Source organism: Hemibagrus wyckioides, linkage group LG10 (genome assembly GCF_019097595.1).
Source record: "Hemibagrus wyckioides isolate EC202008001 linkage group LG10, SWU_Hwy_1.0, whole genome shotgun sequence".
NCBI classification, from domain to species: Eukaryota; Metazoa; Chordata; class Actinopteri; order Siluriformes; family Bagridae; genus Hemibagrus; species Hemibagrus wyckioides.
In genome coordinates this window covers 17312924-17332617 of record NC_080719.1, presented here as the reverse complement: position 1 = coordinate 17332617, position 19694 = coordinate 17312924, and the positions used below count along the sequence as shown (strand labels likewise).

Below are 19694 nucleotides of genomic sequence, written 5' to 3'. Positions count from 1 at the left end.
TATAATATCACAATTATTTGAATGGAACAATAAGAAACTCAACACACAGACACACACACACACACACACACACACTTACCATAAGGACTTTTTTTTGTTTTTAGATTTAAAAAAATCTATTGTGAAATCTAATGTCAGGTTATTACACACTCTTTCTTCGCTGATAAGTCATTAACCTGAATTATTTGTGTTTCATTTCTAATTATTTGCAACTGTATTTAATGTATTTATAAACAACTCTGACGCAGGCACCATTTTACGTGCATAACAATTCCTTCCGCCAAAGAAGGTAGTTCGCGTGTGTGAATCATATACTCTGTTTGTTGAAGACATTAAATCTGTAAGAAATAAATAACACGCTTCAAGCATGGAATCTGAATATTAAGCAAAGCAATTTATTATTATGTACTGCAAATATTAAGTGTCTAATATTGTGGCGGAGGAATACCAATCAGTAGCGCTGTGGCTCAAGCTGCGCAGGGGAGTTATTGCAAGGGACAGCCTAGCTGGAAAAAATCGTGCACTGAATGCACATATTTTTAATTTTATACCGGGAAAAAAACAAATATCATTATAATGCCTGGGATGATGGATAAAGGGTCGGACTACCTAGGGAAAGGTCGGTCTAACGGGACGAAAAGCCCCTCAAACGCCTCGAATGGCCATTTTTCTGATGAGAGTGGCAGCGACGACGAGCACGGTATAGCCTCGAACACACACACACAGCGCTTTGCGTTTTGATTTTTAGTGTTAAGATTTATTGATTGAAAAAAGATCCCAGCTGGTCGATACATACAGAATGCTTTTGCCTTGCAGATGTCGGAATGCGTGTGGGATCCGATTATCAAGCCAATATTCCTGAATATGATCCAGGTACGGTTGGCTCACCGGTTTCCTCTGGAGTATTTGGCTACGTCTGAAGTAGCATACTAGCACACTAAGTAGTATGCAAGGGTAGTGTGGCAACATTTGTTTCCATAGTTACTGCACAGCGCACTCAAGCCTGGCGTACTATTTAGAATAGTAGTATGTTTGGAGCTGATTGGTAGTTAGCCGAAGTGTGGTAGCCTCGGTGTAGAGCTAGCGCACTAAAAGCTGAAATAGTTCATTTTGGGGAGGAATTGTTCGTTTGTTATTCAGTGTTACATTAAGAGTTATTTGCAGATGACTGTTTCGGAGAATAACAATACTAAAACTGGTTTTCTTACAAGAAAACAAAGAGTAATTGTACGCTAAGCTAGCTTTGTTAGTTTGTTAGCCAGTTGCTTGTTTGCGAAACGTAGCGAATTCAGTTAAAACACCATTACAACAGAATTAAGGAATAATATAAAAACTACAACAACTACAAACAAAATTTATTTGTAGTTGCTACAGTTTTTCCGGCTTTTTTGTAGTACACGCCGAAGTCCTGCTAAAGTACACAAACACGTTATTACCTCGTTATTACCTCAAAGCCTTTAACTCGACATTTAGTTTATTGAAGCTTTACGACCAGTCTATTAGACTTTGTCTGAGACACTTGAGACAACTCGGACATGGTTATTATTCAGAAGGACATGTTGTATAATTGTTATGACCAAGTGTGTTATCTGTGTTATTTGACATATTCCTAGGTTCTACCAAATACAGTGATAAAGACACTGGAGGCATGTTGGTGTGGTCTCCACATCATACTATTGCGGACACTAAATGTAAGCACAGGCGATAATCATCTCACATTTATTATATAAATATAAATGATCTTTTATCACACTGTACTAACGCTTACACGCTTGTGTTTTGTTTACAGTGGATGAATACATTGCCATTGCAAAGGAAAAACATGGCTATAATGTGGAGCAGGTAGATATTGAATTTGATTTTTTTTTTTTACTTTGCATCACTATAGATTTACTGTAAATTAAGTCGGAATAAGTATTACATTTAAAGGCCCCTTGAAGGTTTATGAAATTTCTTGAAACATTCCAGCTAAAATACACTGACCAGGCATAACATTATGACCACCTGCCTAATATTGTGTTGGTCCCCTTTTTGCTGCCAAACCAGCTCTGACCCATCATGCACTGTGTATTCTGACACCTTTCTATCAGAACCAGCATTAACTTCTTCAGCAATTTGAGCAACAGTAGCTCGTCTGTTGGATCGGATCACACGGGCCAGCCTTCGCTCCCTACGTGCATCAATGAGCCTAGGCCGCCCATGACCCTGTCGCCAGTATATTTTAATAGATACTGACCACTGCAGACTGGGAACACCCCACAAGAGCTGCAGTTTTGGATCCAGTCGTCTAGCCATCACAATCTGGCCCTTGTCAAACTCGCTCAAATCCTTACGCTTGCTCATTTTTCCTGCTTCTAACACATCAACTTTGAGGACTAAATGTTCACTGCTGCCTAATATATCCCACCCACTAACAGGTGCCATGATGAGGAAATAATCCTAATAATGTTATTTACTTCACCTCTCAGTGCTCATAATGTTATGCCTGATTAGTCTATGCATACTTTGTTGTGAAACTAATACATATTCAAAACACATAGGTTTTAAAACACACAGCCTTGCTGATGCTTACCACATTTTCTTGTGTCTCTTTTTCGTAATAAAATGAATTTCATGAACATGTTGCAGAAACACGATTTTACACTGCGTATTATGATGATTATTATTATTATTAGTTTTGTATATTTCTAAATCTAAACAAAAGTAATGCTTGATTACTAGTGCTTTTTAAATAAAAAAAAAATACTGTGGGATTTTCTCACCCATGCTGTCAAAAAACATCTAGTTAATACCACAGTAGTGAGAGCTTTAACCAAAGTCAGGTCTTCTAAATGTTTTGTTTTAGTAGTGGGATGTTAACTGGTAAGTAATAAATCCAAAAACTTTCCTTTTCCTAAGTTTAGTTTGTTTTCCTAAATGTGGCTTGGATATCCCAGTAGTTTTGGCAACATGTGTCGAGTATGACTCCTTTAAACATATTTAATATGAACTAAAGCCCAATACCTCAAAATAAAAAGTAATCTTTCCAGAAGTGGACCTGTAATCTTTATTTAGTGTGAAGGCAGAGTTTTCAGTTTGAACAGCTTGTGACTCTGTATCACAGAGCTCTATTTGTGTGCTTTCTCACCATGAGTAAGTAAGCGTATAGCACAAATTGCCTTTATTATAAACATGTTACATACAATTAAATAAAACGTGTTAGCCTGATGAAATAAACCGCTTAGGCAAATTGACATTTATTAAAGCTTCAATGGTTATGATGCATCAATGAGTCTTTAATTCCGATATTATACACCATGCATTCACATCACTTCATATTTAACCACATACTGACTGAACAGAACACAGGCTGTTATAGAGAACACTCAAAGACTTTTTATAGCGTTACATTTTTTAGAGGTCATCAACACAGTGGGATTAATAAATTCAAGATCCTCCTTTGGGACTTTTTGACTATGTTTGAGGTTTTCCTAGCAAAAAAAAAAAAATGACATGGTATTTATTTCTGAATTTACCCTGTACACTTAAAAAAGGCCACTGGAGTTGACTACACATAGAAAGTGAGAAACAAAATATGGGATCAAATAAGAAAAAATTATGAAATCTACTGAAGACAAGAAAACTGTAAATCCAAACTGTGCTTAGTCCATACTGATAGAAAATCATCAGCTTTTATTTTGCATAACCATATTCATTTGTGGTAGATGAGCCAGCGCTCATAAATCAGTCCCTATGAAAAGGATGACGCAACTGTTTGTCCAACAGGCTCTTGGCATGTTGTTCTGGCACAAGCACAACATTGAGAAGTCCCTGGCAGACCTGCCCAACTTCACCCCCTTCCCAGATGACTGGACGGTGGAGGACAAAGTGCTGTTTGAGCAAGCCTTCAGCTTCCATGGCAAGAGCTTTCATAGGATCCAGCAGATGGTGAGTCACAAGACGATAATCACTCATGGTCATTATAGGTTGCATTACACCATAAGCGTGCATATTACTCCTTCCCTTCACGTGTTAATTATTATAACATGTCTTACAAAATTCAATTATTTAACACAGTTGCCAGACAAATCCATATCAAGTCTTGTGAAGTACTACTACTCATGGAAGAAGACCAGATCCAGGACAAGTTTGATGGACAGACAAGCGAGAAAGCTGGCCAACCGAAGTAATCAAGATGAAAGGTGCACTAGTCACATATTGACTGTTTTTCTGGTTATAATATAAAACATGAAGAATTCTGCTATACGGATTCTATTATTAACTTAATTGTTTATCATCTAGTGATGAAGAAATGGAGGAAGCTAATCCTATTGAGGCAAACGACAGTGATTATGACCCTACTAAAGAGACAAAGAAAGAGGTAAAGCACTATCATGAACTGTGATCCTTATAATAGGATGGCATCCTTGTGATAAAGCAATAATTATTAGTTATTCATTTAATTACCGTATAACAATTTATTAGAGCTTTTCCTAATCTGTGCTCTGTGTGTTGTTCTCCAGAGCCACGTTGAGCCACAGATAATGAGCTCTAAGATCAGCATGGGCCGGCGAGACCATCAGACACTGCAGCATCGGCACCACTCACAGCGCTCCAAGTGCCGTCCACCCAAAGGCATGTACCTCACACAGGAGGACGTGGTGGCTGTGTCCTGCAGCTCCACTGCTGCTAACACCGTCCTGCGACAGCTTGACATGGAGCTCGTCTCTCTTAAAAGACAGGTAACTTGCATCGAAGATTTACTTGACAGAATCAGTATTCTTGAAAGTCTTATCCTGAACTTGTGCATTGCTTTAAATTGTATCTAGAATAATTATTACATCAGGAATAAGTTTCCTCAGAAAGTGACAGTATCACCAGAAATTTGATATTTTTGTGATCTTTCATCAGTGAGAAAACTCAGAATTTTTTATTATTTTTTTGGTTTGAAACAGTTTTATATTCATATTCATCTATTAGGTCCAAAATGCCAAGCAGCTGAACAGTGCTCTGAAACAGAGGATTGAATCTGGCATTGATGAATACCGCCTGCCTGAGGTAAATCAAAATTACTGCTTCTGTCCATTTACTTTGAAATGTTATATATTCTGTTCCTTATTTTATTTCTTAAATTGTTTTCCGTATGTGATTCTTTTCACTTAAAATGTCTGAAAATATACTGCGACTGACAAAATTGTTTAATATTTATATATAAATTAAGGATGAAATCTAAATAAAAAAAAGACTGGAATGTAAACCATAATGGTTTGGAATATAAAAATATTGCATATACAATAACACAGTGATCTTCTGTATGTTTTTGCTTGGTAATATTCAGTGGTCTAGTGTTTCAGGAAGGTCTGTGTGATGTGCTTCATAATTCAGCAATACTATTCCTGTCTCAAGATTGTGGTCATCTGGAGTTTTTAGTTCATTCTGCTCTTTTAGACTTGCTTCATCATTTTCAATAACTCCAAACACACCTCAAAGCTGTGTGAGATATTTGTGGAGGAAGAAGGCAGTATTTCGTGTAATGAAATAGAATGCTCATCACCCAACTCGAACCCAATCAAGCTGTTGGGAGTATCTGAACGGAAAGGCGCAGGAATCGTGTCAAACTAAAGCATCTCTGAGGACAAAAAAATCACCAAGTAATTTCCTATCAGAAAGTGTAGTTATTTTTACTTTTTTAAGGATTACTTAACCTTTAACTGTGTTAAGAGACCATTGTTGAATATCTTTTCTAAGAGTGTAGTTAATGTTGTATAAATTCTTGTGTTCTAGTCCAACCAAAAAGTCAATGCCCGCTGGACAACAGATGAGCAGCTTCTTGCCGTTCAAGGTAATTTCGCATCATGTTTACCGTTTAAATCATTTTTATGTTCTTGGCATTGACTTTTATTCTTTTAAACGTTTTCATTCAGGAGTCCGCAAGTACGGCAAAGACTTCCAGGCCATCGCAGATGTTATTGGCAATAAAACAGTGGGGCAAGTTAAGAACTTCTTTGTGAACTATCGGCGCCGTTTTAACCTGGAGGAGGTGCTGCAGGAGTGGGAAGCCGAGCAGGGAACTCGGGCCCCCAATGGAGACAGCACAGCTGCTGGGGAAGATGGAAAAAACAGCTCCAACCCGCCATCGGGAAAGAGCACAGACGAAGAGGAGGAGGAGGTACACTAATGTTTAGATAGTAAAATAAATGCAGATATGCACGTTTGTATTTTTTGTAAATGATTATACACAATGTTGATATCAGTGTGTTTTATATGGCCATGGCACGTACAGGGTCAGGTGACGCCTGCCTCTGGACCGTCTCCCATAGCTGTAGCATCATTGACCATGGCAGCAGCAAGTGGCAGTACCTCCTTGAATCAGCCTCCACCTTTACTACGGCCCTCTCTGCCAGCCACTCCTGCACTGCACCGCCAGCCTCCACCCCTCCAGCAGCAGGCCCGTTTCCTGCAGCCTCGTTCAGCTCTGAACCAGCCGCCGCCACTCATTCGGCCTTCCAACCCACTCCCCCCGCGCCTCAATCCTCGTCCTGCTGCACCCACCAACTCCGGCATGGGCCCGCAGCCCCCCACACTAGTGGGCATTCCTTCTGAAAACCCATCTTCTTCTCTGCACTGAGCATAAACAGCACACCCCAATTTGAGGGTGAGAAAGAAGAACTTGCATATTTTTTGTTGTTGAGTTTGTGGTATTGTTTTCTATCAATGTTTTGATATCATCATCAGAGGGCAGTATTGATCATGTACAGATTAGGCAAATTAAAAGAAAAGCTATGACAGAAAGGGTGTTAGTAAGGGTAATGGGTGTTCCAGATCAGCTTCTGTGTTTCTTGCCATTGATTTTCCAAGTTTCTGGAACAGTGCTGGAATGATGAACATCATTCCTCCAAAAAATATTCCTCTATTTGGTTTTGATGATGGTGGTGGAAAGTGCTGTCAAACATGGTGCTCCAAAATCTCCTATATATGTGTTCAGTTTAATTGAGATTTGTTGACAGTGAAGGCCATAAATGTACATCATATTCACACTGATTAAGCCAGTCCTTGTTCCCTGTGGAATGGGGTGGAGTCATTCTGGGAGAGACCACTCATATCAAACACAAGTGTTTTAAGAAGAACATTGTATTGATTCACAGCAACTCTTTCCTCTAAAGGGAAAAGCCAAACCATCCCAGAAAAGGCCCTTACAGCATTAAAGATCTGCTGGTTTTCCATTTAATTTGTCACCAGTCTGCATGTAATGTTAGCCTTTGACTGCTGTGTATATCATGTTTATTTAAATATTTGTATAACTGACCCTTTGAAAATGTTTTAGTCATAATTTGTTGCTCTTATGATTTCATACAAGTGGCAAAACACAACTCTGTGTTCTTAAAAACATTGTTTGCTGCAAACTGAAGGTCCGGGGGGTTGAGCTGGGCTTGATCCAACTCCTTCTATAACCCTAACCCGTGAGGCACTCTACAACACAGAACAATACACTTATCCAGACGGAAAAACACTGAGTTTTCTCTGCCTCCTGGACCTTTGGCTCAAATCTGCATAGGCAGGGGGAACTGGATTAGTTCAGACTTCCCCATTGGACTTATGATACTGTAGTTACTGGTACTTGCTCACAGTTAGAAAGTGACAGTGAGGGGTGTGTGTGTGTGTTTGTTTGGGTTTTTATTTTTATTTTTAGGGCTTATCAAGTCCTTCAGTTTCCTGTTGTAAGTGTTCAGTGCACTGTTTGTGTGACACTCTTGTCATGTGTATATAAACATTATTTATTTTTATACTCGGTGCTAAGGACTACAGACAGATTAATGCCTATTGTCCAGATCTTACACCATAAAAGTGCTCTTAATGGTTAAGAGAACATCATGTTTGTTTAAAAATGGACATTTCAGACTTCAAACACAGGTCTTGAGACTCTCCACAAACTACTGTGCTATACCGTTCGTTGTATGATAATGAACAGGCAATTGATTTTCAGTGAGAGTGGTAATGAATACCGTGGATTACGAGCTTGTTGATTATGAACACTAAAAATAGCTGACATCAAATGGTCTCAACTTTAATTAATCATCCCCTTAATAAAGAAATGATTTTATGACCATAATTATTTTATGCAATATTCAAATATTAGTCTTAATATTTTAGTTACATCTTCAAACATTTATGGTCGTATTATTTATAAAAATCACATTACGCACATTAGGTTCCAGTAGATGTTTTTTTTTTATTTATAGAGCTACTTGTTTTTGAGTTATTGAGGTTTGGCTAATAATTAGTAAGAGGTATAAGAACTTTGGTGTTTTCACCGCTGTAACAAAATTTTGTTAGTAATGCACCCCATGGTCATACGTCACTGTCCCCACTCTTGGACCTTTGGTCTTTCATCATCTTGTGCGGTCATTTTCATCCAACTATTATTATTTATTTGTTCATGTTGGTTGGAAATCATTGAATAGAATAGCAGATGATCGAACCAGAGATTAAGCTGTTGACTCTGTGTGTGAGTTCAGTCCCATGCTGGTAGTTCCTTTTCTTAATGTACCCTGTAGCATTAAATTATGTCCCTTTTTATGTAGAGATGATATTGATATGTTTATTTGACTATACAAAAAAAATGGATACTTGTTCTTCATTTCATAATTGTCAGTGTTTTGCTGTAATTTCACTTTGTTTTGTTAATTCACTCTGTAGAGATGCTGGGTTTGTGTTGTTCCTGCATGTCACTATGTTCGTACATTCATTGTTGTGTATGTATTTTTAATCATTTTGTGTTGTATTTTATCTCATGTATGCTCTGTGGGCTGATTTCTAGTCTGTTTTCATGTACCAACTTTATAGTTTTTTCATGTAAATCTTTGTAAATGCTGTCCCTTTTTACACAGTTACCTCTTAGAATGTCAAAATTATTTATAGCACTTATTAAGTAGAAACCACTTTCCTAGTGGGTTAAATTTTTTTCCCCTGTAACACTTGACAGACACAGTGTCTACTTCCTCTGCATTTCAGGCATTAAAGCAGAAGTGTCCACACTAAATCTGTGTGCTCGCTTGTTTGGGGCATCTTTTCGTCTTTTGGGGCATGTTTCTGTCTTTTGAACGTTAAAATGTTAATTAGTTCAGGTCAAAATAATTCAGTATTGAAGCAATATAAAAGTGTATTTAAATATGCAAGTAAACTATGGGGTTTAGGTGGGTATGTAATTAGCTGTATTGTGTGTGTTTTGTTAACCATCCACAAACAAGCATTTACAAATGTGTAATAAAACATTTCAGGGTTAACTGCTGAGTACTTGCTAATCTCTGCTTACATAGGTGTTAAAATGTAATATCTAAAAGGGAAAAATGATCTCACTTAGGTGATACAGTTGGCAATTTGCTGCCTCACAGCTTCAGGGCACTTGTTTCAATCCTGAGCTCAAGTTCCTGTTTTAAGGAGTTTCTGTGTATGTTCTCGCCATGTACACATTGGTTTTCTTAAGGGTTCTGTGGTTTCCGCCCAAAAACATACCATAAGTTGGATTGGTTGAGATAAATTGCCCATGTGTTTGTGTCTGTGCATAATTCTCTGCACTGAACTGGTGTACTATGTCATGCCCTGTTCTCCTAACAAAAGCTCTGAATCCTCCATGATCCTGATCAGGAAAACGACGGTTACTGAAAGTGAGAAGGAACCTTGCTCCCAAAACACAAACTTCATGGGTTCCCTCCCAAAAACCTGCAGGTATGCAGAGTGACAATGCTGACCAGGATAAAGCGCTTACTGAAGATATGTATTAAAATGCAAGCATAAAGATAAAGTTTAGCTATTTATTCATTCAGTGCCAGCTTTCTTAATTAGGCCATTTAAGAGCAACAATTGAACCTGAAGCTGCTCAGCAGACCAGAATGTTTGGAAACACCCCTTTATCTAGAGATGATGACGACACAGCAGCCACGCCCATAATCCAACGTCAGGTAACGACGTTAAGCTTTTAAACGCTAAATGGTGCAGTATGCAGCTGGTGCTGGTGGTGGTGATAGTGGTCGTGGTGGTTATGGTGCTGCTGCACAATTCTGACACCTCCTGTAGAGAAGACTGTAGTAAGAGACGAGTTTTAACTTCCTGTTCAGCGCGCTTTCCGCTGGCAGCAGGCCAGCGCCGACACTGTGACGTCACGGCGTGTGTTCCCGCAGCGCCTGGTTGCGCGCGCGCGTGCGGAGGAAAGTGTTCATTTCGGAACTCCCCGGTCGGCTCATGACACCCAGGACGCGGTATTACTAATACACTGGAGAGACTGGAGTGACAGAGAGAGGGACAGAGAGAGAGAGGAACGACCTACACCGAGCTCGAGGTACGGAACCTGAGCACAGCACACACACACACACACATACCAGCGCACACAAACAGGCGCGCGCGCTCGCTTCATATGTATTCCAGCGGGGGTCAAAGTGAAAGCAAAGGGTTCAACACGAAAAGCACGTGAAAATGGCAGAAGAGCGCATGTCAAGCCCAGCTGTTAGATCGTGATGAAGGACACGAAATGAGAGAATGTGAAATATCTGATAGAAGACACGCTGTTTGCTTCACAGACGGATGTTTCTGTATCCGCGGCCGCCTTGCACCGGGGATTCCCCGTGTAGTGCGTACATTCTGCTGCAGCTCAGAGGAACTGGACCTCACACTTTTCCTCTTACATTCTTCTTCTTCTTTTTATTTTTACATTAAGAGTTCAGTCAGTACTCACACAGGGGGTCACTCTGATACAACCTGATCTCTCCTACATCGAGTGTGGTAATCATCAGTTCCTCGGACAAATTGATCATTTTATCATCAATGTTCTGCAGCCATCAGCTCCACAAGAGCACTCATGCATTATTATCTAGTCCAGGCCGGAACCACGTCTTGAACAGTGTGTGTGTGTGTAAATATGTAATATGTAATAATAATACTACGAAGAAGTGGAAGAACAATAATAATAACAACAACAATAATAATATACATTATTAGATTAGATGCTTTATTATATTTCAGATGGTTCAAAAATGGTTTCAGATACTTAAGGGTTTATTGTTCCAAAAAAGAGAATTAAAGGAGTAAAGGAATACTGAGTCAAATCCACAAGTTTCACCCACACTCTGGGTTTTGTTAATCATTTTCTTAAACAAATGAATTGACTGAAAGACTACCATGAAAGCCAGAGGTAACCTACATTCATGCTTAATCTTCTTCTTAAAATACTGAAAATGTCTCTGTTAATATTCCTTGTCTCGTCAGAATAACGCTAACGCATTGCATTACTAGAATAATGATTGCATTTCTGGACATTACTCTTGGTCATTTACCATTTCAGTGTTGAAACTGTTGTAAAATATTAAACTTGAGATATTTAGCTTACAGCTTCCCTCATACAGTACCCTTTAAACAAAAAAAAATTTAAAGCCCGCCTTTATTCATTTGATTGACCATCTCTTTGACGAGCTCTGCTAGACCGAGGAGGCAGACCACCCTGAAAATATCCCTTTTTAGACTTTTTGTCATGCTAACAACATACATATCAGTGCATAAGGCAGTGCAGCAGAAAAGCTTTAAAAATGTCAGAATGGTAAATTATTTGTTAATAATAAAATATTTAGCCATATCTGATTATTGTGGTTGACCCTCGTTAGGCTCTGTGTCTAGTTATTATTAAATTATAGTCCTTACTGACTTTATTGACTCCACCTTCACAAATATTAGTAACATTCACAGTGTGTGTGTGTGTGTGTGTGTTTGCGCCAATACAAAAGAATTAAAGGTCTATTAATGAAAAGCCTCTTTAGGAAACAAAGTTATTTTACACTCTCAAAACGAAAGATACTAATCTGTACATTTTCATGTTGCTAGCTGGGAACCTACTGTAGTGTTCTAAAAATATTTCAGGCTCAAAAGTGGACCTTTAGTGTTTTTTTACTAGTGCACTTCTTTTCTGAGAGTGTATGGTCTCAGTCTAAAGAACATGACCCATCTTATATTTTTTCTTCTCTCCATTGAAGCTTTAACATGTGCAATGCTATGTGTAATACGACATCCATATCAATTATTGACAGTTATTGATTACTTTAAAGTGTAAGAGCTGAGACAAATCCCAGCTACAGATGTAATAAAGCTTGGGAGAATGCTGTGAATGTGATACGTATCACTGAGTAACTAACTTAGTGAGATTGAGGAATTTAGAGTTCTCATGACTCATTAAGAAAAAAATATTGTATGGCTGATATCATCTGCCATCTAAAAAAAAAAGAAGAAAAAAGCAGTGCTTTAGAGGAGCCATTTTTGGTGCTGTGTAAAGACCATTTTGGTGCATGACTACTTCGTTTGGTTCATCCGAATGTTCTGTTTAACAAAAATCCACACAAATCAAGATCCATCAATAAACTGTTCTTACGAAACAACGAGTAGTTCTACTTAATAACGTGTATGATATTTTGTACGTTGGTTATGAATTGGGTAAAAATGTGCAGTAGTGTCCATCTATCTGTCCTTCTGTGTCCACTCAGTCTCATGTCTGTAGCTTGAGCATCCCAGCTTGACATGGCAGCTGAGGAGAACGAATGCTTGAGCCTCGAGCTCTCCAAACAGAGCTCTGATCCCGTGAGGTCGTGGGAGTTGGAGTCTGTCCTGGCCAATCGCGCACTCAGTTTCGTGTCCCAGCTTGATGAGCGCTACATGTGCCCGGCCTGCGGTGGCGCCATTCTTAACCCCCACCAGACAGGCTGTGGCCACATCTTCTGTGCCAAGTGTATTAGAATGTTCATGTAAGTACTACAAAGGAAAATAAACACATACGATCCATGATGAAATAGATTACATATAGATTTCTATTGTGATATTTAACAAATCTAGTAGTCTATCCAGGCTGTTTTGGGTGGGTGCCTACCTAAAACCACAGTTTTTTTCCTCAGTGAGAGCGGCGACACATCCAAGTGTCCCCTAGATGGCATTTTGATCAAGTCGGAGGAGGTATGTTTTAATATGCTGTCAAAAAATTACCAAAGGTGTGTATTTTTGTGTGCCTGTGTGTTGGGGCGTCTAATAATTATATTAGAATTGTATCATTCTTGATGCTGTACAGATTTTTTTTGATGAAACCACAGTGCTGCTAATCATTCCAGACACACCTAAAATGAGTAGCATTGACTGAGACTGCAATGTAGAAAATAAAATAATATTTGATGATATTTGTATAAAAAGGCACCTATAGAAAATACAGGCATGTATATACCAGAACACTGGCATGGTTATAACTATTTAAAATGTTGCAGGTTTTTCAAGACAACTGCTGTAAAAGAGAACTACTAAATCTTGAAGTTTACTGTAGCAACACTCCAGATTGCATACAAAAGGTGCCTCTGTGTAATTTGCAGGTAAGATGCCTCTGTGTGATTTGCACGGTGAGACTAAAACCGAACTATAAAGTGGACACAAAGTGACAGAAGTTGAAAGTCCCCTAGAATCTTCATGCTAAAGAGCTGACTAATAAGAGACCGAAATAACTGTCTGTCTGTCTTTGTATTTAGAAACACCTAACACTTTGTCAGTATGAGACCCTGCAGTGCTCCAACCCCGGCTGCACCGACATCCTGTTACGCAAGAATTTACCAGACCACCAGCGAAACCTCTGTCAGTTTCGCACAGAGTTCTGTCGCTACTGCACAAAGCCGTACCCTGTTACCCAGCTCTCGGTCAGACATTTTTTCATGTATAGCTTTCAGTAGTAAGATTGAGCTCCACAGCTGACTTGCTATAACCCTGTTCTGTGGATCATTTCAGGACCATGAACAGATGTCCTGTCCTGAAGCTGATGTTCAGTGTCCTAATAACTGCTCTCAGATGGTTAAAAGGCATAAGGTTCAGTGCACTTTTGACTAAAAATGAAACAATGTTTCCAGCATGTTTAGCATTTTATTTTGATTTCATTTCGCTATTTCGTTCCTGTAGCTCAAAGGACATGTAGAAGAGTGTCCAGAAGTGGAGACAGACTGTATTTATAAGCAATATGGATGCTCAGTCCGAGTAAGTACACTAACGTTATCTAGTCCTTTTCCACTAGTAAACGTTTCTTCAGCCTAAGACGAAGTGTGTGTTTCTTCTTTCCTTTAGGATAAAAGAAGCAAAGTGAAAGTCCATGAATACACTGAATTTAGCCACCATGTGCTGCTTGTACTGGAGAGCAACAGCAAGCTTGCTAAACAGGTATGAAATGTCAGTGTACTGTCACTGAATCAAAATCGCTTTAAACAGAAGGGTAAAATTAAAGACACGCCCCGATTTGGTAAAGAAGTGTATGGGTTTTGTACAGACAAACTGTAATAAGTTTCAGTATATTAGAATGTTGGGTTGTGCCTTAAAATCTGTTTTAGTTTTGCAGGGTTACATTACTTTTTAGTGTTACACTACCACCACCATGTTTCTAATATAAAGAAAAAAGAAGCCTTTATTTGTTGTGTTTACATTTTATCTTTTCCTTGCATATCCCAGTGTGTTAGGAAGCTGGGGGTCAGAGCACAGGGTCAGCCATGATACAGAGCCCTTGGAGCAGTCAGCAGTCAGTTTAGGGCTTTACTCAAGGACCCTCTGTGGTAATGTGGCTGTGCTGGCGTTTGAACCCCTGATTAGTAAACCAGGACCTTCACTGGTGGCAGATTATAACAGACTGTGTTCTCTATGTTAGATTATACAGTGAAGATGCTCTTAAGATGAGATTGTGCAGAATCATGTAGCATAAAATAAAACAACCCTCTGATATAGTTTCAGTCATACCATCTCACCTACTGAGACATCAGTGACATTGAAGGGCATTTTGCAGACACCCTTATCCAGAGTGACTCAGTGGCTCAGATGGTTAAGGGTCTGGGTTATTGAGCAGAAGGTTCAAGCTACCAATTGAGCCAGACCCTTAGCCTTCTCTGCTCTAGGGGCACTACAGTAGATATCATAGTTGCCCCAGTGCTCTGACCTCAACTTCCTCAGCTGGGATATGTGAAGAAAAGAATTCCACTATGCTGTAATGTATGTCTGGCGATGATAAAAGTCTCATTTATGCAACTGAGAGTCCAAGGTTACCCAGCAGTGGCAGCTTGATGGTGCCGGGATCCTTCTAATCAGCAGCCAATGCCTTTAACCACTGAGCTACCACATCCCTAAAAAGACAGCTCCCTGCTGCCCCAATTCAACAAACCACTCTTTTTTTTTCCAAATCCCACATTCCAAATCCCTCTTTTGCCACTACTATACTATGTGTGTGGCTTTCCTGTGAATGTTGCATACTTCAGTGCTCTCGTGGTATTGGTGGCTTTTATACAAGCATCATACCAGCAGCACTCGATTGAGCATGCCACAGTGTAGGACTATGGAGCTTATTTTTTTTCTTTTATTTTATTATTTACAAAATGTGATGATCGTCTGCAAAAACAAAATCCGACAAAACATAGAGCGCAAAGTCTTTTTTAAAATAAAGGTTCTCTGTCAAACAATCTGAGTTCATGAAGAAAAAAAAGACAGGAGAAAAGTCAAACTTTTTTGACCAAAAACTGATCTAAAATATCAATAAGTGATTATAGTAATGTTTTATTACTAAAAACACTTTCCCAACATACATTATGAAGATTTTTTCAAGGTATGCTGTGATTTTCGTGTGCACAGATGTGCTTTTGGTGAACTGTGTGTGTGTGTGTGTGTGTAGGTGACAATTAATTAAATTCATTAGCACACATACATAAGAGTTTTCAAACTTTCATATCAGCCATATTGCCTCCCAGGTATAAAGATGATACTGTTAGATCCTACATTGTTAACCTTTCTACTCTGTCAGAGCAAAAACATTTCTCTTTGTTCAGTATTCACCATGGATTTCCTGGGAGCATATACTACGTGTATAGCTACAAAACAGTCACATGTTCACATGTTTATGCATACTGTCATTTCATATCTTATAGACTGGGCTGCGTGTGTGTGTGTGTTTCAGGTAGATCAGCTGCAGCAGGACTTGGCCCTCCAGGAGAGGGAGCTGAAGGAGAGGAACTTGCTTGTTGCTAATCTTAACAGAGAGATGACCAAGTGTGACAGCACATTTTCTGCCATTCAGGTAAAGAGACTCTAACTCTAACAACTTTACAAAGCAATGACACTTTTGTCAGGTAATATTTACATTCATATGCTCTGTATATTCTTGGGAATACACTAAATAATATACTCCATACTCGTAATATACACTATAGTATAGACTAGGGCTAGATGAAATGTCTCACAATATATAGGATTACAAAGAATAAAGAATTATAATATTAATAATATTAATTGATTATATTACAGAGAATAATATTAATATTAATAAATGAGTATAATAATAAATATATGTGAGAATATAAATGAGAATAATAATGTTAATTTAGATTACAAAGAATAATATTAATAATAATAAATGAGTTACATTTTAGATATAAATTATTCAGAAATAAATTGCTTTCTATTGAGAAGTCATTTAAAAGAAGTTGATTTGAAAGAAATAACAACCTCTCTTTATAGGATTTTCATTCTTTTCAGTAATGTTGGTATTTGTGTGTATGTACAGTACACTGATCAGGCATAACATTATGAGCACTGCCAGGTGAAGTGAATAACACTGATTCATCATGGCTCCTGTTACAAGTGAACATTTTGTCCTCAAAGATGATGTGTTAGAAGCAGGAAAAAGGGGCCTATGGAGGCCCCACCTCGCAACTTAGAGGAATTAAAGTATCTGCATCTAAACATTTCATTGTCTGTACCACTTATCCGATCTATACTCGGGTCACGGGGAGCCTGTGCCTCAGGAGTCATCGGGCATCAAGGCAGGATACATCCTGGACGGAGTGCCAACCCTTCACAGGGCACACACTCTCTCATTCACACATTGTGGGCAATTTAGAGACTCCAATCAGCCTAGAAGCATGTCTTTGGACTGGGAGGAAACCAGAGCACCTGGAGAAAAACCCACCAAGCACAGGGAGAACATGCAAACTCCACACACACAGTGAGCAGGAGTGAGACTCGAACTCAGGACGCTGGAGGCGAACATGCTAACCACTAAGCCACCATGCCGCACAGCCAAACATATAAACATAAACATCTTGGCGCCAGATACCACAGCACACCTTCAGGGATCTAGTGGAGTCTATGCCTTGATGGGTCAGGGCTGTTTTAGCAGCAAAAGGGGGACCAACACAATATTAGGTGGGTGGTCATAATGTTGTGCCTGATCGGTGTATATCTGTACAAGCCTCGCTTTCACCCGTCCTCCATGTGAAGGTTGTGTATTAGCAGCAGCTCAGCTGATCCTGCAGTCTTTGTGTTGTAGAGGTCAGTGGTGGAGCAGAGGGAGTGCGTCTCCAGCGTTAAACAGGAGCTGCAGGAGCTGCGCAGTGTCCTGGATGCTGAGCTGGCTAAACAGGAGCTGAGTGACCTCCGAGCTTCACTCGACTCTCTCAGACAGCAGGTGGCAATGACACAGAGCCTCAGAGATCACCTGGGTGAGGACAGCGCCTGTGACATAATCAACAAATCTGCAGATTATATGTTAATGGAATACATTTTGGCTTATTTCTGGTCTGTGGTAGTTCTGTAGTGGTTTCTGGTGTAGATAACAGTGTACATATCACCTACAAATTAATCTGATTAAATGGCCAGTGAGTGTCACTACGACACTCACTTAATAACTTAATAAAATTCAAACTCACATTCTCATAGATCTGGTTCTCAATAATGTGACTTCCATCCATCAGATCTTATTTAGATATTGAATTCATTCATTCACTCATCTTTAGTAAGTGGTCAAGGTTATGTAATGGATGGAAGGATCCATTGCAGGACACTGTACACAAACACAGCTTTATAATTAGGGGCAATTTAGACAAATTTAGAAAAATTGTGTGTGTGTATGTGTGTGTGCAGGAGCTTTGGGTCAGACGTGTCAGCGTCACACTCGACTCCTGGACATCCACGTGGAGCAGCTGCAGTGTAACGAGCAACGTTTTCGCCAACTTGAGTCTACGTCATATGATGGCAAACTCATCTGGAAGGTTCATGACTACCAGCGCAGGAAAGACGCCGGCATGCCCCTCAACTCGCCTCCGTTCTACACCAGCCGCAGCGGCTACAAGCTAAGTGCCCGCGCGTACCCGGACGGGGACACAAGCGCCCGGGGCACGCACCTCTCCCTCTTCGTCATGGTGATGAGAGGTGACTTCGACTCGCTGCTGCCTTGGCCGTTCCGCCAGAGCGTCACGCTCACCGTGCTGGACCAGAGCGGCTCACGCAACCACATCAGCTGCAGCTTCAGCACCGATACCAACAAACAGAGCTTTCTCAGACCCACGGCTGACAGCAACGCCGCTTTAGGATTCTCCCGCTTCATTTCTCACACTGATCTGGAAGGTCCCCGAAACGCCGTCTACATACGAGACGACACTCTGTTTATCAAAGTCAAGGTGGACACAACAGGGTTAGAAGATTTGTAGTGTATTCTGGGAGTGCGGATCTAGTAAAGCTGGCCTTTATGAGATTTGTTTTTCAGGATGCAAATACATAGTCAGCTCTAAAATCTTTGGCACCCATCATGACTATGTACAAACATGACTGTAAGAACTTCGAAATTATTGGCACTCACATTGAATCCTTTCTTGAAGAGAATAACAGAGAACTTTTTTCCCCTGTAATGTCACACAAAATTGGAGACAAGAGTAAAGAGAATCGGGTTCACTCCATTTTACAAAAAATGCTTCTAGCTCTTTTATATGCATATAAATTTCGTTTACAGCTTTTTAAATCCAGAGACCATTTTTTACGCAGTAGAGGTTTTGGATTTATTACCATAACAATTTGTGTGGATGTGGAGGTCAGTATCTTGATGATTTGACCTCCTGATTTGGGCTAACAGATTAGGATGCTACAGCGAAATGCTTTTTCTTTTTTTTTCTTTTTTTTTTGTTTTAAACCAAACATGCAGATAGGTTGCATGGCTAGAAAGTTAGTGTGCGATGCTTCTGAACAGCTTTGATGGAGTTGATGTCTACTAGCTGACTTTACAGTCCCAGATTTTCCCAATGATGACCAGTTGTGAAATACAAGAAAAATCATTTATACACAAAGGAAACAGTAAGTGGTCACTGTCTGATAACTGAAAGCATTTCTTTCCACTGATGAATATTTTTATATTTGTTATCACTAACAGGTGCTAATCATTTCGACATTTATGTATTTGAGAGATATTTATCGGAGGAAAGTGACGTCTCTTTTCCTGATTCAGTGGAAATATCGACCCGTTGTGTCTTACACAAATTTTATAATCGATGTTTAATGCTTTCCCCGTTCTCTTGAAGGGTGCCTGTAATTCCAGAGCAGACTAAGTTATTTTCAGCCACAGATTAAATTATATTTATACTGAATTTACTGGAAAAAAAGAGGAAATAACTCAGAGGACAAGCTGAGACACTGTAGCTGATTGTGCTTTCTAATAGTCTTTGTATTTTTTTACATTGTCATAGATGTTATAAGGAACATGTGTGATTTTTTCAAATAAAGATCTGGTGCATCTTCATTAGTGTGGAACAGGCGTCCTGACGGTAGTAAACAGTGTCCGAAATCCATAGCAGTGACAAATCACAGTACTAGAAACGTGAAACTGTCCACTCAAAACACACACACACACACACACA

General features: G+C 39.5%; 2 protein-coding genes across 2 annotated transcripts; both read left to right on the top strand.

Moving 5' to 3' along the window:
• The first annotated feature begins 464 nt into the window (after nt 1-464).
• rcor3 (REST corepressor 3) lies at nt 465-9019 on the top strand. Its single transcript, XM_058401510.1, has 12 exons — nt 465-700; nt 817-873; nt 1614-1691; nt 1790-1842; nt 3766-3927; nt 4057-4181; nt 4282-4360; nt 4503-4721; nt 4960-5037; nt 5764-5821; nt 5904-6148; nt 6263-9019. The coding sequence occupies exons 1-12, from the start codon at nt 577-579 to the stop codon at nt 6605-6607; spliced, it is 1623 nt and encodes a 540-aa protein (XP_058257493.1). The 5' UTR covers nt 465-576; the 3' UTR covers nt 6608-9019.
• Nucleotides 9020-9991: 972 nt separating this feature from the next.
• On the top strand, nt 9992-19510 carry traf5 (Tnf receptor-associated factor 5). The gene is made up of 11 exons (XM_058400852.1): nt 9992-10315; nt 12501-12758; nt 12906-12963; nt 13266-13367; nt 13521-13685; nt 13774-13851; nt 13942-14016; nt 14104-14196; nt 15968-16087; nt 17339-17510; nt 17932-19510. The coding sequence occupies exons 2-11, from the start codon at nt 12535-12537 to the stop codon at nt 18495-18497; spliced, it is 1653 nt and encodes a 550-aa protein (XP_058256835.1). The 5' UTR covers nt 9992-10315; nt 12501-12534; the 3' UTR covers nt 18498-19510.
• The last annotated feature ends 184 nt before the right edge of the window (nt 19511-19694 follow it).